Genomic DNA, 26,606 nt, shown 5'->3' on the forward strand with positions numbered 1-26,606 from the left:
TAGACAGTATGCAATAAAAAAAAGCACTGAATCACACCTCATATTGAGGTTTTCCTAAGTTAAATTAGAAATTGGATTATAATAGCTGTCACTGCAGTCAGTTGTCCTACTGCAGTTTTTCAGAGGTTCCAAACGTCTCTAGACGCAGTTAAGACAATTAAGGACATTAGTTCTCCGCACCCCTCTTGGCCCAGCTAAATGTGGAGGGCACTTGGCTCACATAACAGTGCCATTTGGAGAGAATATGCCTGAGGCAGTAAGTTAATACTTACACCCCTGTCAATAAAGAGAGACCACCAAAACCGCCACTTGATTCCCAAACATTGACAGGTCCCATTACTGGAGGGGTGAAGAGGATGAAGACGTTAGAGACAATAGGAGTTGTTATTAATATGGTGATGGTAAGGAGATGGTGGGGACGGCTGTCATAACAAGCTCAGCTTGGGGGAAGGTGAAGGGTGGGTTAGGAGGGTGCCACTTTTACCTGACAGTTCAGCGGTCTGCAATTAACACAGTGCCTGTTTTTAAGAGCCATATTTACAGATGCACCGTCGCCAGAGGAGAACGTATAGACAATAAATAAAACCTTATGCATCTTTAATATAGATATTTTTTCTACTTTTCACATTCTATTCCTACTGGGAACAATCAAGAGCAAACTCTGTAGAAGTGGAAACGCTCAGTAGCTCAGTCCTCTTGAGTTGAAGTCATCCACCAATACGACATGTATAATGACGACCTCAATAGGCTTTGAAAATGGAAACACCATTACAGAATCTACCCAGCACTACAACAACCATTGTACAACCATTGTGCAATGTACACAACACTTTTTAATGTAGCTAGTTGTAACAATGTGGTCTCAAAATGACAAAAAAACAATAAACCATGAACCAACAATACAACCATACAACCGAAATAGGAGTCTGCTGTAGCCATTTTGTTTTCAGAGCTTGAACTCTGCGTTGCATCCCTAATACACTCTATTCCCTATGTAGTGCCCTAGTTTTAACCAGGGCCCATAGCGCTCTGGTCAAAAGTAGTGCACGACATCGAAAATAGGGTACCATTTGGGATGCTGCCTGCCCGTCTATCCAACAGCACAGCAACAAGCCAGTGGAATCCAGGTCATGTGTGTGTGTGTGTGGGGGGGGGGGGGGGGGGGGGGGGGCGGTGATTTGATGCTGTGACCGGATTGAGACTAGCTAGTAGCTACAGTATGGGACCCAAGATAAGCCTCTTGGGAGTTGTGTGCATGGTCCTCTCTGGTCTGCTAAAGGGCTTAGCAATGGCATCCATCTTTCTCCCACTATGACCCCTACTATGGAATGGGAGTGGAGTGTCCAGAATGTTTTGGAGGTCCAAGAGATGCCCTTGTTCCCTAAGAGGTTATTTTGAAAGAGGTTAGTTTGGAAGCACAGACTTCCCTGTCATGTCCGCCCCGTCACGCAAGCATGCGCGAGATGCAAACACACACAAGCATGCATGCACACACAGACACACACACACCAACACACACAGACACGCATGCTCATGTGCACAAACACACACCTACACCCTAACATAGGTATCTCATTTCGATCTTCTCCAAAGCACACAGATCCTGTGTATAAGGTCTGAGAAAGGGGGCGCTAGTTTGGGGAATGGGATAATAGTTTTGCTCTTTTTTCAAACCCAGGTCATTTTTTGATACAGGCGGTTCGTTTTATTTTACAAGACATGCACAGTACAACCCATTTTGAATAGAATATAATGTTAAATGTAGCTTTCCTATGTCACCACTGGACTGAAAACCATAAATATGAATTTCTGAATTTTTTAGTTTAAGCTTTAGCCCTTTATGTATGGTAGTTGTTTTAAAATATTTTTTGTCTTAAATTAATGGGCATTAATATCATTTTCAAAGACATGTAGCCTCATGTTCATACATGAATTCTACAACAAGAGCACTTCTTCAAATCTTGACTTCAGGGGCCATCATCCTTCATTATTCATGTAAATGTATGCAACAGAATACCAGAATAATGATAGTTTTGAATATGTAGCTTAAGTGTGTCTTGGTCATGAATAGTGAGATATGCCAATAGTAATATGTATATTTGGTGAATTATTTAAAAAAGGCATGACTGAAGATTGTATATTCGTTTCCATGTTTATTTCAAAGGAGCATACATTTTCAAAATACTCCTCGCGCGCTATGGCCTATTTGATAACTGAATGTAATCAAATGTCTAAATTAATAATTTAAGTGTGTGTGCGCGCACGTCTGTGTACAGTAAGCCTATGTATTATTTTCCACATTGTGTAAGTGAGACGAAACTGCAGTACTTTGCGAACTTACAAACTTTGTGTCCTACAGCTTGAGGCACAACTCATATTTTTTTTAAAATGGCATGTTTCACCTAGTCATCATCAAGCTAAATGAATAATGTATACAGTGCCTAGTGGAAGTCTACACACCCCTTGCACAGTATTCACATTTTGGTGCCGTACAATCTAATCTAAAAGGGATTACATTAGATTTTATTCTTACAGGTCTACACAACCTAGTCCACATTTTCAAATATTATACAATATTTTGAATAAAAAATGTCAAAAACAAAGATGTCTTGATTGGATATGTCCTCACACCCCGGAGTTAATACCTGGTGGACGCACCTTCGCCAGCCATTACAGCTGTGAATCATTTTGAAGAAGATTCTACCAACTATGCACAACTCTTCGGGCAAAATACGGTGCCTTCGGAAAGTATTCAGACCCCTTGACTTTTTTCCACGTTTTGTTACGTTACAGCCTTATTGAAAAATGGATTATAAAAAAAAAAAATACATTTCCTCAGCAATCTACACACAATACCACCATAATGACAAAGCGAAAACAGGTTGTTAAGAAATGTTTGCAAATGTATTAAAAATGAAAAACATAAATACCTTATTTACATAAGTATTCCGACCCTTTGCCATGAGACTCGGAATTGAGCTCAGATGCGTCCTGTTTCCATTGATCATCCTTGAGATGTTTCTACAATTTGTTTGGAGTGGTAATTTCAATTGATTGGACATGATTTGGAAAGGCACACACCTGTCTATATATAAGGTCCCACAGTTGACAGTGCATGTCAGAGTGAAAACCAAGCCATGAGGTCGAAGGAATTGTCCGTAGAGCTCCGAGAAAGGATTGTGTCGAGGCACAGATCTGGGGAAGGATATCAAAACATTTCCGCAGCATTGAAGTCCTCAAGAACCAGCAGCATATCCCACTGCTGACTTGCCTCTGAAGCTAAGCAGGGTTGGTCCTGGTCAGTCCCTAGATTGGGGACAAACTGCTGCTGGAAGGGGTGTTGGAGGGCCAGTAGGAGGCACTCTTTCCTCTGGTCCCAAAAAAATATCCCAATGTCCCAGGGCAGTGATTGGCGACATTACCCTGTGTAGTCACTACCAAAGGTGCTTTAACAAAGTGTTGATTAAAGGGTCTGAATACTTATGTGATATTTCAGGTTTTTTAGCTGTCGTTATGGGGTATTGTGTGTAGATTGATGAGGGGGAAAAAACGATTTAATACATTTTAGAATAAGACTGTAACGTAACAAAATGTGGAAAAAGTCAAGGGGTCTGAATACTTTCCGAATGCACTGTATTTCCATTGTTTTTGTAAAAATTGCTCAAGCTCAGTGAATTTGGTTGGGAATCATTGATAGACAGCAATATTTCAACTTTGTCTCAGATTTTCAAGCAAAGTTAAATCAGAACTGAGACTGGACAGTTCAAGAACACTCAACACTTCTTGGAAAGCCATTCTGGTCTGTGTTTGCCATTCAAATTTGTGTAATTGTCACAGTGAAGGCACAAGTTGGAACCATAAGGTTATTGAGAACGATGCCATAGGGGAACCATTTTAGGGTCTCTGAAGATCCATAAATGTGATGGTTCTTTGAAGAACCTTACAAAAATCCAAAACCCGGCTTTCAAGCCTTATTTGCATATTTCCCAGGGTGACTTGTGAGTGGATTGTAGAGTTACCAGTACCACCCATGACTGTGTTTGCTAGTGACAGAGACATGGTTGTTGTATTCATTCAAATTCAGCCCCGTGGCCTTCACCAAGTGAGAACCTAAGACAAAATGTTGTTATTGAAATGGTATTATTTAAGATAATATTTCATAAAACCTTCTTTTGAGGCCTTCATTTGATCCTATTACAGTGTCTTGAAACTCATAGTTTACAGTGTCTTGCGAAAGTATTCGGCCCCCTTGAACTTTGCGACCTTTTGCCACATTTCAGGCTTCAAACATAAAGATATAAAACTGTATTTTTTTGTGAAGAATCAACAACAAGTGGGACACAATCATTAAGTGGAATGACATTTATTGGATATTTCAAACTTTTTTAACAAATCAAAAACTGAAAAATTGGGCGTGCAAAATTATTCAGCCCCTTTACTTTCAGTGCAGCAAACTCTCTCCAGAAGTTCAGTGAGGATCTCTGAATGATCCAATGTTGACCTAAATGACTAATGATGATAAATACAATCCACCTGTGTGTAATCAAGTCTCCATATAAATGCACCTGCACTGTGATAGTCTCAGAGGTCCGTTAAAAGCGCAGAGAGCATCATGAAGAACAAGGAACACACCAGGCAGGTCCGAGATACTGTTGTGAAGAAGTTTAAAGCCGGATTTGGATACAAAAAGATTTCCCAAGCTTTAAACATCCCAAGGAGCACTGTGCAAGCGATAATATTGAAATGGAAGGAGTATAAGACCACTGCAAATCTACCAAGACCTGGCCGTCCCTCTAAACTTTCAGCTCATACAAGGAGAAGACTGATCAGAGATGCAGCCAAGAGGCCCATGATCACTCTGGATGAACTGCAGAGATCTACAGCTGAGGTGGGAGACTCTGTCCATAGGACAACAATCAGTCGTATATTGCACAAATCTGGCCTTTATGGAAGAGTGGCAAGAAGAAAGCCATTTCTTAAAGATATCCATAAAAAGTGTTGTTTAAAGTTTGCCACACGCCACCTGGGAGACACACCAAACATGTGGAAGAAGGTGCTCTGGTCAGATGAAACCAAAATTGAACTTTTGGCAACAATCCAAAACGTTATGTTTGGCGTAAAAGCAACACAGCTGAACACACCATCCCCATTGTCAAACATGGTGGTGGCAGCATCATGGTTTGGGCCTGCTTTTCTTCAGCAGGGACAGGGAAGATGGTTAAAATTGATGGGAAGATGGATGGAGCCAAATACAGGACCATTCTGGAAGAAAACCTGATGGAGTCTGCAAAAGACCTGAGACTGGGACGGAGATTTGTCTTCCAACAAGACAATGATCCAAAACATAAAGCAAAATCTACAATGGAATGGTTAAAAAATAAACATATCCAGGTGTTAGAATGGCCAAGTCAAAGTCCAGACCTGAATCCAATCGAGAATCTGTGGAAAGAACTGAAAACTGCTGTTCACAAATGCTCTCCATCCAACCTCATTGAGCTCGAGCTGTTTTGCAAGGAGGAATGGGAAAAAATGTCAGTCTCTCGATGTGCAAAACTGATAGAGACATACCCCAAGCGACTTACAGCTGTAATCGCAGCAAAAGGTGACGCTACAAAGTATTAACTTAAGGGGGCTGAATAATTTTGCACGCCCAATTTTTCAGTTTTTGATTTGTTAAAAAAGTTTGAAATATCCAATAAATGTCGTTCCACTTCATGATTGTGTCCCACTTGTTGTTGATTCTTCACAAAAAACACAGTTTTATATTCTTTATGTTTGAAGCCTGAAATGTGGCAAAAGGTCGCAAAGTTTAAGGGGGCCGAATACTTTCGCAAGGCACTGTACAGGCCTCATCAGGCCTGCAAATCACATTATGCTGGCTTGCAAAGTGATGTGTAAATCCTATGAGTATCCAACCAGAGTGTGGATAACCAACATTTTGGAGGAAAAAAAATCACCTGCATTCAGACTGCCGGGTTGGGGATACTAAGATATGAGACTACCTTAAACATCTAACCTGGAACAACCATTTCAGTAACAGGTTCAATAAGGCCAAGTAACAGATTGCAATAATTTTGAAAAATGTATGTTATTCATGCTTGAGTAGCATAAGATAAATGAATCACTCAATAGAAATGCAAAAACATGATATTGAAACAAACTATGTTGAAAATCAACCTGCAGTAGAGCATTCTGGGAAATATGATAATGATGGACGTGGTTTTGCTTCAACTCTGGTTATTAACAACACTGTTTTTTTTTAACACCACTGAGTGTTAATTTAACTCTTTGCAGTGTTAATGAACTCTTGAATCAACACTAGAAATGTTCAACACTAGCTAATACTGGACAATTTGCTGAGTGCTATGAAAGGGACACATCTTCAGAATTGTTTAACTCTGAAGAACTGTAGATGCCATGTCCAGACCTCCACACGTATGTCAAAGATTATTTATCAGGCAAGAGTTCTCCAAGGAACCTTAAGATCTGAGGAATAACCATTTAAAAATCGTTTGACAGAAAATAATAGATATATGATGCCAGCTGTAATTGCTGGTTCCCAGCTGTAATTGCTGTCAACAATCCTTCCACCAAGTGATAATTCTGGGATGTGAAGACATACAAGAACAATACATTATTGTTAGAATTTTATTCATTTGGAATATTTTTTTGAATTTTGCTTTCACTTTGAAAATATGGAGTAGGTTTTGGATATCCATAGGAAAAACAATCAAATGTAATCCCTTTTTAGATAACATTTAAAGGCAGCTAAATGTGAAGACTGTGCAAGGGGTGTTTAGACTTTCACTAGCAATTGATTTGTTTCGATCACAACAATAAGCTAAACCCATGCATCATACAGTACCACACCTTATCAGGCCAAAACAACCTCCAATTATAACTAGCTACAAAGGTTTTTTTTGGAAAATGGTGAGCTTGAATGCTGTTATTATGTGGCGTCTCTGTAGTCTATGATATTGCATGATATAGCTCTGTCAATGCTGGGCCAAATGTTTTGCTGCATTTTCTTTTCTTTTTTTCTCCTCCCCTGCCTCATTTGCAATGATTATGTTATCAAGTCAGCCAGGCAAAAGGGTGGAGCAACCATAATTTCAGCGCTGGATTAGGCAGAAATAACGAGGTCACCAAGTTACAGTTGCCATGGCAACAACACATCCAAGAACACAGGATGCCATCGCGAAAAACCCAGGGCCCGGGAATCTTGTCTTTTTTTCTCTCCCTTTCTCTCTCTTGCTTTTTTTCTGCGAGAGGAGTGGAGCGTCGTTTCACTTTTTTTCCCCCTCTCTCTCTCCGTTTTCCAAAGCCTTTTGTTTCCGAGCATATGCAGAATAATAAATTCTGTTGAGCTCATTTGCATTTTTGCTGGTATTCATATTCTGTGGGAGGTCTTTTTATAAATAGGCAAATTCGGGCTGATACAGCAGCTCGTTGCGAACTAGGAAAGCAGAAAGAAACCCCCAAGTTTGTTGCACTTTTCACTCATCTCAGTTTGGGAGAAAAGCCAGTCAAAGTGAAACGGAAATCAGTCCAGAGAGGCTAGAGAAGAAGCATATGTCCCAAATGACACCCTATTCTATTTATAATGCACTACTTTTGACTAGAGCCCTGGACAAAACTAGTGCACTATATAGGGAATGCCTTTTGAGACACACACAAAATCACTCCACCTTCACATATGTACATGATGGAACCCACTGAGAATCGAGATCTGGCTGGAGAACCATTTGTATAATGCTACGGCTCATGCATTGATTTGGATGTGAATTGCTGGAAGCTGTTGGCTCCCATTCAAGCATCTATCCATTCCAGTGTCACACCTGGGCACTGTTAGGAATAGACCTCAGCAGCAACAAGCTGGTTGGCCCACCTCCGTTCTGAGTTCAATGAAAAAAATCAGGGTCTACTGGCAGCTCAATGATGTCAGAGGCGCAAAGGTCCATTTTGTTTTAAGAGGGTGGGGGGTGGGGGGGGGGGGGGGGGGGGGGTTGAAGGCCTTGAATTACTTCTAACTACATCTTGTATTATTATCATACAAATGGATGAAATTGGGGGATCTAAGTCAGGGGTAATGGGCATGATGACTTTGTCATTCCCTACCTTGGCTGATGGTCTTTGGGCTGTCAAGTACAGAATGTTGTGGTTATTTGATGCTTTATAAATCCTACGTGAGAATCTGTGTTGTAAGTATGGATATGTGTGGTATGTGTATGTGGTATGTGTATCTGTCCAAGTGTCAAAGAGGTGAGAGTTGTTGTTTTTGTGTGCGTTTGTGTGCATGTATGCATCTATGTCCGCATCTGCAGACAGTTGTTGTATGCTTGTGAGATGAAGGATGGGAGCAAATATAATTTTTTTTCTGTGAATGTGAAGTTTGGTTTGATTTCAACCTTGTCCGATTTAATATTCCCATCTCCCTACATCTCTGAATTCCAAAGGCATCCCTCCAAAACTAAATATTGACTAAACATAAAGACCGTTTCAGTCAGTTACAGTCTTTAAAATGGGCTGTTCATCATTTACTTCATAATTCAACCCATATCTCATCTATTCATCCCTAGGTTGTTGTTGTAAATGAGACGGCATTTTTCAATCAACTTAGCTTGTCAAATAAAGGTCAATGAAATAAATAGATGGAGTATTGTAGCCCCCTTAGTACATCACCTAGCAACCTTGTCAAGAGGATAGAGACTCTGGGGTTTAATGGCTATGGAGGTGGGCAGACACTCTCACAGACCTGGGTTTGAATCCCAGTTGGACTAGTCGAACTACCCCTGAATTTCCTTCAGTTTGGTGCCTGATGGGATTTGAATTCCGAAACAATTGGGGGTAGGAGCTTACTTCTGCAGAAGGTGGTCCATGTCACCAGGTAGCTCTGCCCTAATCACACCATTTCACACTACTGGCAACCCCTACGTCAGTGGTCACCAACCAGTGAGGCATCCCTAGTCAATCACCAAACAGTTCTGTAAAAAAAAAAAACACGATTAAGCCTCTTCCAACCCCCTCCCCCCTTTTCCCGTTTTGCGCTACATACAGTGCCTTGCGAAAGTATTCGGCCCCCTTGAACTTTGTGACCTTTTGCCACATTTCATGCTTCAAACATAAAGATATAAAACTGTATTTTTTTGTAAAGAATCAACAACAAGTGGGACACAATCATGAAGTGGAACGACATTTATTGGATATTTCAAACCTTTTTAACAAATCAAAAACTGAAAAATTGGGCGTGCAAAATTATTCAGCCCCTTTACTTTCAGTGCAGCAAACTCTCTCCAGAAGTTCAGTGAGGATCTCTGAATGATCCAATGTTGACCTAAATGACTAATGATGATAAATACAATCCACCTGTGTGTAATCAAGTCTCCGTATAAATGCACCTGCACTGTGATAGTCTCAGAGGTCCGTTAAAAGCGCAGAGAGCGTCATGAAGAACAAGGAACACACCAGGCAGGTCCGAAATACTGTTGTGAAGAAGTTTAAAGGCGGATTTGGATACAAAAAGATTTCCCAAGCTTTAAACATCCCAAGGAGCACTGTGCAAGTGATAATATTGAAATGGAAGGAGTATCAGACCACTGCAAATCTACCAAGACCTGGCCGTCCCTCTAAACTTTCAGCTCATACAAGGAGAAGACTGATCAGAGATGCAGCCAAGAGGCCCATGATCACTCTGGATGAACTGCAGAGATCTACAGCTGAGGTGGGAGACTCTGTCCATAGGACAACAATCAGTCGTATATTGCACAAATCTGGCCTTTATGGAAGAGTGGCAAGAAGAAAGCCATTTCTTAAAGATATCCATAAAAAATGTTGTTTAAAGTTTGCCACAAGCCACCTGGGAGACACACCAAACATGTGGAAGAAGGTGCTCTGGTCAGATGAAACCAAAATTGAACTTTTTGGCAACAATGCAAAACGTTATGTTTGGCGTAAAAGCAACACAGCTCATCACCCTGAACACACCATCCCCACTGTCAAACATGGTGGTGGCAGCATCATGGTTTGGGCCTGCTTTTCTTCAGCAGGGACAGGGAAGATGGTTAAAATTGATGGGAAGATGGATGGAGCCAAATACAGGACCATTCTGGAAGAAAACCTGATGGAGTCTGCAAAAGACCTGAGACTGGGACGGAGATTTGTCTTCCAACAAGACAATGATCCAAAACATAAAGCAAAATCTACAATGGAATGGTTCAAAAATAAACATATCCAGGTGTTAGAATGGCCAAGTCAAAGTCCAGACCTGAATCCAATCGAGAATCTGTGGAAAGAACTGAAAACTGCAGTTCACAAATGCTCTCCATCCAACCTCACTGAGCTCGAGCTGTTTTGCAAGGAGGAATGGGAAAAAATGTCTGTCTCTCGATGTGCAAAACTGATAGAGGCATACCCCAAGCGACTTACAGCTGTAATCGCAGCAAAAGGTGGCGCTACAAAGTATTAACTTAAGGGGGCTGAATAATTTTGCACGCCCAATTTTTCAGGTTTTGATTTGTTAAAAAAGTTTGAAATATCCAATAAATGTCGTTCCACTTCATGATTGTGTCCCACTTGTTGTTGATTCTTCACAAAAAAATACAGTTTTATATCTTTATGTTTGAAGCCTGAAATATGGCAAAAGGTCGCAAAGTTCAAGGGGGCCGAATACTTTCGCAAGGCACTGTAGTTAGCAGCCCTAACGCCAGGAAGGCAGTGTTTTAATTATTGTTATTTATTTTTAGTGGGTAGATCAGCTTTAATATTGCAGATAGACTGTAGCTTTTATCAATGTAATTATCTGCATCTATTCCAATCCCCCATATATTTTTTTGCAAATATACATGTCTTAAAAAATACATATATTTCATGTATTACTGTTATTAGTTGTTATTAGTCCCAACTTGTAGCTCCATTCAACCCCTCCCACCTATCTCTTAACACCATTCATATTGGATTTCTATTTGCCATGCATCTTTCAACTGTGCTGTGATGTTTCACAAAAGTTCTGAACCTTTCTATTGTCATTGTTTCTACAGAATGTAAATTGAAAATATCTATTTTTTCTTAAAGTTGTATTATATTATTGATCGATTGACTATGACTTTTCAGATCACCCAGTAGTGCCATCTGCAGGGTTAGCTCCAGGTAAATATTGCAATTCTTCAGCCATTCCTGGACCTGTGACCAAAAAACAAGCTACATATGGACAGTAGCAAAAACAAATTATCTAATGATTCTGCCTCTTCGCAGCAAAGTCTGCAGAGCTGGGAAGGTTGTATCCCCCATATAAATACAATTCTGTTGGTTGCAAGAATTCTGTATAATAATTTAAATTGAAAAATTCAAAAGTTTTGAATCCAGCGTCGTTTTGCGTACCAGCTCATAAACCATGTGCCATGGAATCGGTACGTCAAAAATATTTTCCCAACTATTTTGCAGTCTATATTTTGTCAATTTTTGGTCCTTAAATGAAACTGGAATACTTTTTTTATTTATCACAATTTTCTTTAACCAATTTTGGTCTTTAATGCAGGGCCGACAGACAAGTTCCTTACTTTTTACCCCTTCCACTTTCCTCTTCCATTTGTTGCGGTAATGCTGCAATTGGTTGGTTGTAATTTTGGGTAGAGCAGACATTTCCATATGTTTTAGTTAGCTGCATGTATGACAACTCCACAAGTTGTATTTATGATATCATTTACAAAGATTATACTTTGTTATTTTATTCAAAATATGTTTTTTTTTTAAATCAAATAAAATCAAATAAAAATGTTACATGAGCCGAAAACAACACCTTACAGTGAAATGCTTACTTAAAAGCCCTGAAACAGCAATGCAGTTGTTAGAAAAAAATACAAAAATACAAAATAAATAAATAAAAGTAACAAATAATTAAAGAGCAGCAGTAAAACAACAATAGCAAGGCTATATACAGGGGTTAATGTGAGGGGGCACCAGTTAGATGAGGTAATTGAGGTAATATTTATATGTAGGTAGAGTTATTAAAGTGAATATGCATAGATAATAAACAGAGAGTAACAGCAGCGTAAAAGAGGAAGCAATGCAAATAGTCTGGGTAGCCATTTGATTAGATGTTTAGGAGTCTTATGGCTTGGGGTAGAAGATGTTTAGAAGCCTCTAGTACCTAGACTTGCTGCCCCAGTACCGCTTGCCATACGGTAGCAGAGAGAACAGTCTATGACTCGGGTGGCTGGAGTCCTTGAAAATTGTTAGGACCTTCCTCTGATGCCGCCTGGTATAGAGGTCTTGGATGGCAGGAAGCTTAGCCCCAGTGATGTATTGGCGTTACCCTCTGTAGTGCCTTGCGGTCGGAAGCCGAGCAGTTGCCATACCAGGCAATGATGCAACCGGTCAGGATGCTCAATGAGTACATATGAGTTTAACCACAATATTTGTTGTATTATTTGTTCTGTCTTTTCTGGTGGATTAAATTGAAATTGCAAACAACTTTATATGGCTTGTTTTAAAAATAACGATATTTGATAGATTATTTCCTTTTCCAATAACTGAAAGTGAGAGGTTGTAATCTGAATGAAGGGAAAAAGGCCTTTCGTGAACATTATTACTAATTTGCTAGAGAACCAGTTTGGATTTAAGTATAATTTTTGTATGACTGAAGCTTTTAGTGAGAGGTCTAATGCTTTAATATTTAATCATTTCTGCCGTCTGAATTCATTTTCATTAAATAAATAGGCCCGTTTAATTTTGAATATTTTTTCTCATATAATAAAAATACAAAAAATCATTAGGTGTAGGCAAGACCATAATCAAATAGGTAAACTGGGATATGACTAAAGAGTTCATCAGGGTGATTTTTCCACAAATAGAAAGGTATTTACCTTTCCATGGTAGCAAGAGTTTATCTATTTTTGCTAATTTTCTATAAAAATGTATTGGAGTGAGATGGTTTATTTATTTCGGGATATTGTATACTGAGTATATCCACATCACCATCAGACCATTTTATTGGTAAACTACACGGTAATGTAAAAGTTATGTTTTTTTGTGATCCAATACGTACACTCATCATAATTTGATTGTAATCCAGAATGGTTAGAAAAGTTATCTAGATCCTCTATGAGGCTGTGGAGGGATCCAAGAAAACATAAAGGGATTAAAAGAAAACATGAATCATCAGCGTACAATGACACCTTTGTTTTAAGCCCTGCATTTCTAATCCCTTGGTATTATTGTTGGATCTTATTTTAACAGCTAACATTTTGATGGTCATAATAAATAGATACGCCAATAGTGGACAACCTTGTTTTACTCCTCTTTACATTTAAAAACTTTCTGAGAAGTAGCCATTATTTAAAATTTTACACATACATGATTTTAACCCATTTTCTAACAGATTCTCCAAAATTGAAATGTTCCAGGCATTTATATATAAACTCCAGTCATACTTTATCAAAGGCCTTTTCAAAGTCTGTTAAGAATAACAGGCCTGGTTTCCCTGATTTTTCATAATGTTCTATTGTTTCCAGTACTTGCCTATATTATCGCCAATGGATCATTCATGATCGTCTGATTAAAATGAATAATGTCCGACAATACCTTCACAATTCTATGCACTATACATTTTGCTAGAATGTTTGCATCACAACACTGAAGTGTAATGGGCCTCCATTTTTTTAATTAGACTGGATCTTTATATTTCCCACTTGTATCCTGTTTCAGTAATAATGAAATCAGACCTTGTTGAGTGTCTGATAAACTATCATTTACATAGGAGTGGTTAAAACATGCTAATAACGGTCCTCTGAGTATATCAAAAAGGTTTGGAATACCTCAACTGGTATGTCATCCAGCCCTGGAGTTTTCCCGGACTTAAAGGCTTTAATTGCGTCAAGAAGTTCCTCCTCTGTAATTTCACCTTCACATTGTGAACCATTTCATGTATCTGAAGATAGAACTCTGCTTTTTTTATGAGCAAGATCATGTTTAAGTTGTTATTCAGCACTATCAACACTTTGTTCAACACTTTTATAAGCCATGAAACATGCGTTCTCCCCACTTCCACTCACACTACAACCAGCACTGCAGCTGCAATGAATGAATATAGAAAAATGTTTCGATATGCTTGCGTTGTTATTATTAGCGCGGCTTGTGTCTTTTTTTATATCAAGGAATATTTCACTTTCTCTGGTCATAGGAGTAACAACATGAATTGGTGCCAGAGGCAGAAATAATGCGGTGCGACTTGAGTCTCACCATCAGCTGGAAGTATCCCCTTTTCTCAGCGGAGGGAGAGCGGAGGGACGGTGAGCGGCGAGACGGTGAGCGGAGGGACGGTGAGCGGCGGGACGGTGAGTCGGGTGAGAGGCAGCCTCACCACTGCTCCCTCCATCCCCTCAGACTGGCCATCAGATGCCGGCCATCAGTCCAGTATAAAAAAGCAAATCATTATGCTCACGGCTGTGCCTCACAAGAAATACAACAAATTATCTATTCCCAGTGTGATCATATAAACTTAAAAATATCATTTCAAAACGGTCGGAGAAGAACAACATTTGGCAGGGCAATTCAAGCATAACCAATATGTAGTGACAAATTATTGGACCTATGGCCTATGTTTTTAAATGGTTAATGTTGCATAGGCTTATGTTTTTAAGTCATGTTTAAAGTGATCTTGACTCAGAAAAGGTGGGTGATCACTGACCACTACATGAACTCTCTGTATGCTTGGTTTATGCGATATAGGCCAATGTTGCTCTAGTGTCACTCCAATGTTGTGGCAACATCTTTTCCCACTCTGTCACCAGTGGGCCATGGTGCTGCTGTAACACAGAGGAGCATTCTGGTTCTTGGCAACGGGCACCATTCCCCTTCTGAGAAATATCCAAAACATCTGCAGAGTAGGCTGAGAGAGGAGTGGAGGAGAAGGAGGGGGTGGAGGAGGGGAGTGAGAAAAATAAAGGAGGAGGTGGGGGTGGGGGGGGGGGGGGGGGGTAGAGAGGGGGAGGGGGGTGTGGGGGCGGAAAGCAAAAGCTATGTCTGCGCTGCCTGCAAATCCAAAGAGGAATTTCAAAACAGGCTTAAATCCTAAGGAAAGCGGATGGAGCCTCTGCTTGTTTCAAACAGGAAGGATAGGAGCTGCTGGGAGAGGGTTGTCTGTGGGTAGAGGTAGTTCTAAGGAACCAAACCAAACCTACCCCTGTGACTAAAATGTCTATATTCTTTACCTAAAAAAAATTGTATTTATGATGCCATATGGAAAATAGTGGTACTTTTGCTATTGTATAAGATTAGCGCACATACTTAACATCTCAAGGTTTTAACCTCTCAAGGCAACCGTTTTAATACTCCGAGCAGAATACCAAGACAATTACCCTTTAGAAGTCACATCACTAAAAAGATTGAATGGAAAACCCTTCTCTTGTGCGCTACAAGCAATACAAACGAAAAGACAAACATCCACAATGACAAATCGTTGAACAAACAACAGCACAGCTAATAATGAGATCCTCGTTCAGTGTTTAACAGAACCCAACCTGTTCAGAATACTGCATGACAACCATAATTACCACAACCATGTGACAGGATGTGGTCTTGTCTGTGCACAATTCAATGGCGCGGCGACACACGTTTACAATCTGCGTACATGGTAATCCCATTTGAACTGCAGGAATAATCTGCACATGAGGCCATTGCTGCTCTGTCGTCTTATCCCGTATCCCACCACTCCCGCCGCAGGCTGAAGCACCATGCAGTAATGTACCACGGATTGGGATGCTGCTAGTGAATTGGGATTGGAGCCGAAACAGTACTGGAACGGCTTGTCAATCATTCCTATTTGGTCCACTGTGTATGAGTTCATATACCATACTGTAATGATGTTTCTGTGGGAATAGACAGTACAATCTTAGAACTTACACGGAGTGTACAAAACATTAGGAACACCTTCCTAACATTGAGCTGCAACCCCCCACACACGCGGGAAACTGTTGAGCGTGAAACACCCAGCATTGTTGCAGTTCTTGACACTCTCAAACCGGTGCGCCTGGCACCTACTCTATCCTACCCTGTTCTAATGCACTTGAAATACTTTGCCTTGTCCATTCACCCTCCGAATGTAACACGTACACAATCAATGTCTCAATTGTTTCAATGCTTACAAATCATTTAACCTGTCTCCTCCCCTTCATCTACATTGATTGAAGTGGATTTAACAAGTGACATCAATAAGGGATCATAGCTTCCTCCTGGATTTACCTGGTTAATCTGTCTTGGAAATGTTCTGTACACTCAATGTACAGTGCCTTGCGAAAGTATTCGGCCCCCTTGAACTTTGCGACCTTTTGCCACATTTCAGGCTTCAAACATAAAGATATAAAACTGTATTTTTTGTGAAGAATCAACAACAAGTGGGACACAATCATGAAGTGGAACGACATTTATTGGATATTTCAAACTTTTTTAACAAATCCAAAACTGAAAAATTGGGCGTGCAAAATTATTCAGCCCCTTTACTTTCAGTGCAGCAAACTCTCTCCAGAAGTTCAGTGAGGATCTCTGAATGATCCAATGTTGACCTAAATGACTAATGATGATAAATACAATCCACCTGTGTGTAATCAAGTCTCCGTATAAATGCACCTGCACTGTGATAGTCTCAGAGGTCCGTTAAAAGCGCAGAGAGCATCATGAAGAACAAGGAACACACCAGGCAGGTCCGAGATACTGTTGTGAAGAAGTTTAAAGCTGGATTTGGATACAAAAAGATTTCCCAAGCTTTAAACATCCCAAGGAGCACTGTGCAAGCGATAATATTGAAATGGAAGGAGTACCAGACCACTGCAAATCTACCAAGACCTGGCCGTCCCTCTAAACTTTCAGCTCGTACAAAGAGAAGACTGATCAGAGATGCAGCCAAGAGGCCCATGATCACTCTGGATGAACTGCAGAGATCTACAGCTGAGGTGGGAGACTCTGTCCATAGGACAACAATCAGTCGTATATTGCACAAATCTGGCCTTTATGGAAGAGTGGCAAGAAGAAAGCCATTTCTTAAAGATATCCATAAAAAAGTGTTGTTTAAAGTTTGCCACACGCCACCTGGGAGACACACCAAACATGTGGAAGAAGGTGCTCTGGTCAGATGAAACCAAAATTGAACTTTTTGGCAACAATGCAAAACGTTATGTTTGGCGTAAAAGCAACACAGCTCATCACACTGAACACATCATCCCCACTGTCAAACATGGTGGTGGCAGCATCATGGTTTGGGCCTGCTTTTCTTCAGCAGGGACAGGGAAGATGGTTAAAATTGATGGGAAGATGGATGGAGCCAAATACAGGACCTGGAATCTGGAAGAAAACCTGATTGAGTCTGCAAAAGACCTGAGACTGGGACGGAGATTTGTCTTCCAACAAGACAATGATCCAAAACATAAAGTAAAATCTACAATAGAATGGTTAAAAAATATGTCATGATTGTGTCCCACTTGTTGTTGATTCTTCACAAAAAAATGCAGTTTTATATCTTTATGTTTGAAGCCTGAAATGTGGCAAAAGGTTGCAAAGTTCAAGGGGGCCGAATACTTTCGCAAGGCACTGTATATTTTATGTCATCCCTACACAGTGAGTGTTTGTTGTGATAGTTATATTGAGCTGTTATAGTTCTTATATATATATATGTGTGTGTGTGTGTGTGTGTGTGGTGTGTGGTGTGTGGTGTGTGGTGTGTGGTGTGTGGTGTGTGTGTGCGCGTGCGTGCGTGCTTGTGCATGTATGTGTGTGTGTGTGTGTGTATCCCTGCATCCGTGCATGCATGTCTGTGATTAACACCTTCACACACGCCCAGACCAGAGCGGTCACTCTCGTGCTCACGTCCTTCCCCGTTGCCTTTCACTTTAATACAAGGCACCAATAGGTGGAGCTGTGGGTTTAAGGAGTAAAGTTAATTTCTTAACACTTAAACTTGATGCACACATGTGGAAAAGCACTGTTGTAGATGTATTCTTGCCTCTTACACATGAACTGCTAGAATGGTATAGACTGTAGCTTTTGACTCTGGGTACGTTTCGTGTTAGCAAAGCTGAAATGGATGCAGTTTGCAACACCATCACAAGTCCCCAAAGATCTAGCATGTTCATTAGTTTAACGAGGAAGTTTAATGACAAAGCTTTAATGATTGTGAGGGGATATAATGGGTGTTCTAAAATGTTGGGCGCTCTACTTACGGGAAAGCAGTGATGTCTTCACAAATACACACATGGGAGGAAAACGGGAGGAGAACCTGTGTGTGTGTGTGTCAGGTTTCCTACTGAGCGGTGAAACTGGGAGTCTAGTGAGGGTAAAATTCCATTCTCTCAGCGGAGCAGCATTCTGCATGAGCCAATTCCCAGGAGACATTGCTCTGCATGTCCTCCAGACAGCCAGGCTCGGGCTCAGGCACAGGCTCGCTTATTAACTGACCTGAGGGGGGAGGGAGGAGAGAGTGCAGAGAGAGGAAGGAGAGGGAAGGGGAGAGAGGAGAGAGCAGCGAGAGTTTGGGGGTGGAGGGGTGGTGGTGAGTGTTCGGTGGTGGGTGAGCAAAGAGTTATGGGTTTGTGTGTGTGGGGGTGGGGTGTGCGTGTGTGTGTGTGTGTGTGTGTGTGTGTGCGTGCGTGCGTGCGTGCGTGTGTGTGTGTGATCAAGGGTGGTGGTGGAGGTGGTGGGTTGTGGGGGGTGTATGTGTGTGTTTGTGTGCTTACATGTATATGTGTTAGAGCTGGTTGAAAATATTAACTCTTTCCTAGCTGAACCACTAGGGAGATACAACTCACTCTTTCGAAATACTAAATTAAAAGAAAACACACACAACTACAAAAGGCTGACCGCAAATAACAAATGTGTTTTTTTAAGTAGTAGGCCTATATCTCATTCTGTCAAAGTACCTTGAATACTTTACATGTTTGGTGAGACTTATAAATACAAGTGAGAAATTAAATTAATTGTAAAAAAAATAATAATAATAATTTAAAAAATGAGCAGTCAGTCCTCTGTGTCCCTGGGCCCAAAAGGTTATAGGATCTACATAAACGATAATGCTCAAGAATAATCTCAGAATGGTAACGTTATGTATTTCCTTTTAATAAAATGTTCTAACTGCTGTTGTTGACATAATCTGACTCATGCACTAGGTCATGCACTTCAGGCAGTGCCCCTATCAAGTAGTCCTTATGTTAAGTAGCAAAAGTTATTTTATCAATCCAGACTGCATTAACCTTATGTTTTGAAATATGAATAAAAGGCTAAACTTACTGAATTAATCTATTTGGAGATATTCATAATCAGGATGTGCAAATATTAGTTTGTGGTTTTGTGTGTCTTTCCGTAATTGCTCAACATGTTCCCAATACTCATTTGTCTCCAAGTATGAGCAAAAAGCATAATTGAAAAGCGCTTTTCAATTACAATTTGTTTAACTTAAATAATGAAATAAAATATGGTGCTTCAAAGTTTTCTGGGTGTTTTTTTTCTTCTTTATTATTCCATCCAGCGGCGAGGAAGGGGGGAGAAATCACTCACGGCAAAATGCAAATTAAGCTGCAAGCTATTAGAATGGTAATGAGATTCTGCCATAGAACTTAGTGCTGCTCCGGCATCCGTGGTATACTCCATCCATATTTCGAAAAACATTTGTGGGCTCGGAATTGGAGGCCACCATCGGCTTGTCTCAATGCTCTCCTTCTAGTTCCCTAGTCCTCGTCCAGGCCGTTCATCCACTCTCCCTCATTGCTCTCAACCACCACTCTAGTCCAGAAACTATCCCTAGCCCCTAGGCACATGTGCAGATCTGAGCAATTGGATCAAAATTCCCTTTCTTTAAAATCATCTGTAGACGTACTCTTCCTAAGGGGCCTACTTTTAGGGCTCTTTCACAAATGTTCGATCAGTGACTCCCATCTTTCTAGGTACCCAAATGTTGCCCTTAACAAGTAAAATGGTGAATTGCATTCCAACTTCTGTCGCACTTATAACAAACACAATCAATATGCGTTTCAAAACACAACTGCTTCTGAAATTCAAACGGAAAACAGCACTTTACATGATGCAAAAGACAAAACTTGCAACATCTGAAATAGAGATGATCCTGTATTCCATCATCCTCTGTTATATGATAGTAAATGAGTTAGTGTAAGGTTCTGAAAAAGCTTTGTTCTTCTCAACAGGAACAGAACAGCAGTGGTGCGTTCAGGTGCGAACCTGTGGTGAGGCTGCTTTTGCTATACTTTGTGCAGTAGGGTATGTTACCATAGTAACGCTAAGAAGGGAACCCAGCGAAGGAGAGTGTCTATCTACAGTATATGTGTCCTGACCCATTTCGATTTTCATCCAGAAGTGTTTTGTCACGCTCACCTTGGCATTTTCCAACTGAGGCGCCTCTCTCTCTTGTCTCCTCTTCTTCGTCTCCTACACCATTCGCAATTAAGAGGCTTAAAACCATGTAGATTCTCTCTCCTAGTCCCCCACATATACGGTTATCGCAATCTGCGAGAACATAGTAAATAGTGGAATCTGTTGGTCGCTCAATTCAATATACTGTAACCACACTTCAATGGTTTGCGCTTTAGGCGATACCAAATCCTGTTAGATGAGAGAGAAAAAAATGTAGTTTATAATTGAGGGTATATTAATAGATTTGTATAACTTTTTTTAATTATTCAACTTGATGCCTGAGGCATTTGGATTACAACTTTTATCTGGATGGATTCAGACTGCTCGGACTTAGACGGCCATCTGACTTATCAATGCAATTAATGAATTCATCCATCTTGGGCAATGGATGATGGTCGGTAGGTCAGCATGTCTGTCTATCTCCCTGCTGGCCTGCCAGCCTGTCTGTCTGTTTTTCTCTCTGTCTGTCTGTCCCTCTGTAGCTCCGCCTCTCTGTCCGTCTCTGTATTTGGTATGATGTTGCTGGGCATTTCCATTTAAAAGGACCCATGAGCACCAACATGTGAAGTTCAGAGGAGCATATCCAATTGGTTGTCAAATGAAAGCTAAGAGTCTATATTTTTTTAGACTTATATAAATGTTTCCATGATAAAAATTGTGAATAAGCAAGGGCTTTGATTTCTGGTCAAAAAATATGGAAAATATTTAGTTCTGTGTCAATTATTTTCCTTCTGTAAGTTTAAGAAACATTGCCTTGTACCTTGTAATTCCATTACCAAAAACCCACATATCTTTCAGATATTTTATAATGTCTCTTTCTCATGAGGAGGGAGTATAATGAAAGTTCACAGAAGTATTAAGTCAAGTTAGACCTACCAATTAGTTATAGTGTTTTTACTGATATCAAGTTTCTTTATGAATTATTAAGTGATTAAAACTTGGAATTCTGTTACCAAATCTGTAGTGGAATTACTGCAATTGAATTACAATGGGAAATCATAGTTAGTCACAAATCACAATTGGGTCACCTGCTACTGTCCTCCCTTCCACTGGCAGTAGGCAAGACTGTGAAAAAAGTCTCTCTCTCTCTCTCTCTCTCTCTCTCTCTCTCTCTCTCTCTCTCTCGACAACTACCACCTCTTCTAATTTACTGACCGACACCGGACTTCCATGGATGTTGAAAAGTAGTTGAAATTTGGTTAGTCCACCCTGGCCGGACCAAACTTGAACCAATCATAGACATCTATGTTTCACAAGTTTGAACAGCACAGTCCAGTATGGTAGAGAGCAGTGGCAGCTTCATTTTTGAATAAGTGTATTTGTTCAAAACTGTTCAGCTATTGTCTTTCTCTCTCTTTGAGTGAACTACTCACCGCATTTTGTGCAGTGCTAGCTAGCTGTAGCTTATGCTTTCGGTACTAGATTAATTCTCTGATCCTTTGATTGGGTGAAGAAAATGTCAGATCATGCTGCAAGAGTTCTGATAGGTTGGAGGACATCCTCCGAAAGTTGCCATAATTACTGTGTAAGTCTATGGAAGGGGGTGAGAACCATGAGCCTCCTAGGTTTTGTATTGAAATCAATGTACCCAGAGGAGGATGGAAACTAACTGTTCTCCAGCTACACCATGGTGCTACCCTACAGACTGCTAAAGCTGCTTTAGACAGACCTTTATTGCGAAACAGTGTGTTTTAATCAGAGAAGAACAAAATCTTAAAGTAATCTAGTTGGGAAATCAGTGCAGTGAAGGGTGTATACTTGATCACACTGAGTTGAGTATTCAAGGGGGACATAGGCTTCATAGTCTGGATGAGGAACAATCAACAGATCATTATTGTTATTTATGACGTTGACATTTTGGCCGACTTGACAGAAGTCTCAGTAGACCATTCAAATAAGTATAGTCATGTTATTCTTATGGGTTTGTTGAAATTCTGTACAGGTTGAGTATTATTGATAGCAATGTAATCAACGAAACGTCATAACACAGGGCTGCATATCAAACTGACCGTTTCTTTAGACACAGAAGCAGTTGCTTATTTGGTCTGTTGTATTGCTGTTGCATTACTAGGCCGTTGGTGTGTCATCCACAGTTGCATGTAAGATGCATTTTCGTTTTGCACATATTCCATCTATTGTGGGTTATTCAGTTATCATGTTTGCCTACTTAATCGAGATATGTATTTGCAGTTTAGGTTGAACAACTCTTCGGGTTACATTGTCAGTGAAGGGAATTTGTTGGATGTGCAGTGTGCAATTATTAAATGAACTGCTCTAAATCAGACATGGCTTTATAAGGGCTTGAAAATACTGGTAACAAAGAAGATGTCCCCGAAAACAAAAACTGCTGAATACAACTTGGGTCGACTCCAAAACAATGATAGAAGCAGGTAACGACCCTTATACTGGAGCCATGCAGCTCTCAAACCCGTCCAATGAACATTCGCTCGCTCGCTCCCTCCCTCCTACCCTGCCTTTCAGACCCCCTTCCCTTTCCCCCCTCCCCACCGTCACCTCCCCGCTATAGCAGCGAACTAGTCAGCCCAACGTGCAGAGTAGCTCAGCCTTGTATAGCGGCTGGTTCCACGGCGTCGTTAAGAGCGTCGCACTCCATGTGCGTTGCGTGGATGTTGATATTGCGCTCTGCAGCTTGTAACCGCGGCAAGAACTCAACATGTCGAACCCTCCCCACGACCCGTTCTATTCCTCCCCATTCGGACCCTTCTACAGAAGGCACTCGCCCTACATGGTCCAACCCGAGTATAGGATCTACGAGATGAACAAACGACTACAATCTCGTACTGAGGTGAGTTCTGCACAGTATAGGACCCTATGTAACGGCACAGGGTTCATGCAAAGAACGGGGTTGCCTCGTTATTTGAAGGTGTTAGGATGTTTGTTTTCAGGGATAAATGTATGTGTGTTTGGGTCGGCTCAGTGGTTTAACCTGGAAAGTGGTCACATTTGTAAGTACAGATGTGTTCATGTTGCACATGTGCCTAACCTTCCAAGTACAGTATGTCATAGCCTTTATTAAGTGGAGTTGTTTTTCCTCCTAAATTGCATGGTTAAAGGACAGAACATTTGACAAAAATATATATATTTTCAAGAAGAATGGTTCATTGTTTGGATATGCGATCATGTTAAACAGGACTGAGCAAGGAAATGTGTTCAGTTCAGTAAGTTTTGGTTTCATTGCCATTGTAAGATACTTTGTTTGAAATACCAGCCTGGAACACAAACAATTATAAATCATTAGTAACAACAAAAGTTTGTTATTTTAGTTTGTCAGGTAAGTCAGTTGTCTTTCTTTATCTGTCAAAAAATCTATTCAAGTGCATTCAGGAAAAAGAACAGTGTTTCAGAACATGTAAGAAGGATGTAACTTGACTATCAGGTGTGTGACCTTGGGTTTCTGATTGGGTCAGTCAATAGCATTCTCAAGTATTGAACATGGCAGATTGATACAGATTGATGGTTACAGGCAAGTATTTCGAGAGTTGTTTTTTATCAATTTGATTAATTTGTTTTTTAAAAAATCACACATGGGATGTTTGCCGATGAGGAACAATTGCAGTAAACAGTGCTGTTTTAAAATACCATTTAAGATGAACTTCTGTGAGGTTTTATTTTTGTTATGGCACAGTAATTCCCCCCCTCCCCCCCCCCAAAAAAAATGATATAGGGCAAAAAGCCCCATAAGCACCAACATGTGAAGTTCATAGGAGCACATCAAATTTCGTATATCAAATGAACGCTTTTGATAAAAAAAATTTATTTTATTTTACCTTTATTTAACTATGCAAGTCAGTTAAGAACAAATTCTTATTTTCAATGACGGCCTAGGAACAGTGGGTTAACTGCCTGTTCAGGGGCAGAACGACAGATTTGTACCTAGTCAGCTCGGGGATTTGAACTTGCAACCTTGTAGGCATATATACATTTTTTTCAACCATTTTCCATCCTAAAAATGTTGAAGAAGCAAAGGCTTAGATTTTTCGTCAAACGTATGAAAAAAAAAAAGCTCTTAGAAAACATCTAGCAGAAAAAGTCTTAAAAGGTATTAGAAATACCTCAAAAAACAATAATATCAACACTGCCCACTAATATCAACATTTTATATTTAGTTTTACAGAAATGATTTGCCTTTTTGTAATATTGCTGAGTGTCTTGTCATTCTGTTATCAAAAACCCACGTCTTTAAGATACTGTATTTTCTCATTTCTCTCCCTCATGAGGAGGGAGGATAATGAAAGTTCACAGAAGTAACAAGTAAAGGTAGACCTACCAATGAATGTAGTTATAGTGTTCTTACTGATAACAGTTTGGTTTATGATTTATTAAGTGATTAAATACATAATTATGTTACCAAATCGGTAACAGAACGACCTAAAAACCTGTAACAGAATGACTGCAACTGAACTGGCTACAATGGGAGTAAATAGTTGTCGCAAACCACAGTTGGTCCTCCTTTCCAGTGGCAAACTGTTATGTTCTGCTCATAACTGTGTTCTTTCTCTTTCTGTCGCGTTGTGGTCATAGCAAGAGTGTGAAACAGAATGGGCAACCCCCCCCCCCCCCCCCTCCTCTCTCCAGTTAATGTAACTCTCCCGGATCTTACTGACACCTACCCATGAGGCCCCTCTCTTTCCTTTTACTGTATCCAGCCCTCTTACCCAATGAGCACCGACCGACACCAGACGTCCACGGACATTGAAGTCTGGTCCTTCCAAATCTGAACCGATCATACACGCCTGTTTCACAAATTTGATCAGCATAGTTCAGTATAGTACAATAAAGTAGAGTAGTGAAGTATAGATCAGTACAATGCAGTACTCTACTGTACTGTACAGTAGATTTGAAGTTATTACAGTACAGTACAAGACCAAGGCAATGTTGCAGAGATGCCATGGCACAACATTCATTCATTATTCAACAGGAGTAGTCCAAACCCTTGTGGACTTCCACTCCTGTACCGCAGATACCATGCCGGCAACAACTCCCAGCAACCGACCATACACTCCACCAATTTACTGCCATTATAGCCATCCTTCCAGCCATGCTGGTGGTTAATAGCATTTCGTTTTCATTCATTTTTACGATGGAATTATTATTTTGATTCTCTCAACCGCCACCAAAAAAAGAGGCAGAACATGTTTTGGTTGTTCATGAAAACTAAAGGACTTTATTCATGATATTCATCTCAGTATTACTTGGCCTTGAATGTCATTTGTTTTTGAAATAGAATGATCCATGTGAAGAGATTGAATCTTCACTATTGTTACCTGGGCATTGTTAACGCTGTACATATTGGCAATGGTTGCCTATATCTGATAGGAATTCAATACGGAACCTCTCCATGTTTGGTTCCCATCCAGATGTTCCATTGGCCTACAGAAATTATATTGTAATTAATTATACATTAAGTGCATGGCTATCAAAACGGAAAATTCTATGCATGTTGTAAATGTCATCCGGCTGTAATGAAAGTGTGCGGGAAACGGTGGATTCAATCTACCTTAAAACTATTCTTGGCTATGTAGTCTGAGAAAAACATTGCAGACACCAAGTTTGCATTCCAAATGGCACCCCTATACCCTATAGTGCACTATTTTTGGACCAGAGGTCTGTGTGCCCTGGTCAAAAGTAGTGCACTGTATAAGAACTAGGGTGCCATTTGGAACGTAGCCAAAGTCTTGTTAGTGTTTGGTATCCTGCCTTTGGAAGAGTCCTCCACAATATCCACAACAACAAATAGCAGAGTGAATCCTTTGATTATTCAACTGGTGCCTGGCTGACTTGATGTTGTCCCAAAGTCTGTTCAATTGGCCCTATCATTGAACTGCAGCGAAGATAACAATTATATTGCTAATTCTGTTTTCATTCAGTTATTTCCCTGGTATTTGTTAAAAATGGTACCAGGTGATACTATGTAGAAATAAGTAACAGAACGCACCACCTTTAACCATACATTTCTGAGTAAATATCAGGTAAATACCAGCAGAAACAGGACCATACAGGACTATACAATGCAGGATCACCAGAATATCCATATGCAAAATACAATACCAGTCAAATGTTTGGACCCACCGATTCATTCAAGGGTTTTTCATTATTTGTACTATTTTCTACCATGTAGAATAATAGCGAAGACCTCAAAACTATGAAATAATGCATATGGAATAATGTAGTAACCAAAA

General features: G+C 40.2%; 1 protein-coding gene across 6 annotated transcripts in view; it reads left to right on the forward strand.

Moving 5' to 3' along the window:
• The first annotated feature begins 22,913 nt into the window (after positions 1-22,913).
• Positions 22,914-26,606, forward strand: part of LOC110505141 (LIM domain-binding protein 2) — an 82,182-nt gene continuing 78,489 nt past the window's right edge. For 5 of the 6 annotated variants that reach the window (XM_036969920.1, XM_036969922.1, XM_036969923.1 and 2 more), the window contains exon 1: positions 22,914-23,212. In XM_036969920.1, coding sequence (XP_036825815.1) covers positions 23,081-23,212 — 132 coding nt within the window. In that variant the 5' untranslated portion in view covers positions 22,914-23,080. The remainder of the gene's footprint in view (positions 23,213-26,606) is intronic. The other variant, XM_036969921.1, reaches the window with a different exon arrangement.

Source organism: Oncorhynchus mykiss, chromosome 31, assembly GCF_013265735.2.
Source record: "Oncorhynchus mykiss isolate Arlee chromosome 31, USDA_OmykA_1.1, whole genome shotgun sequence".
NCBI classification, from domain to species: Eukaryota; Metazoa; Chordata; class Actinopteri; order Salmoniformes; family Salmonidae; genus Oncorhynchus; species Oncorhynchus mykiss.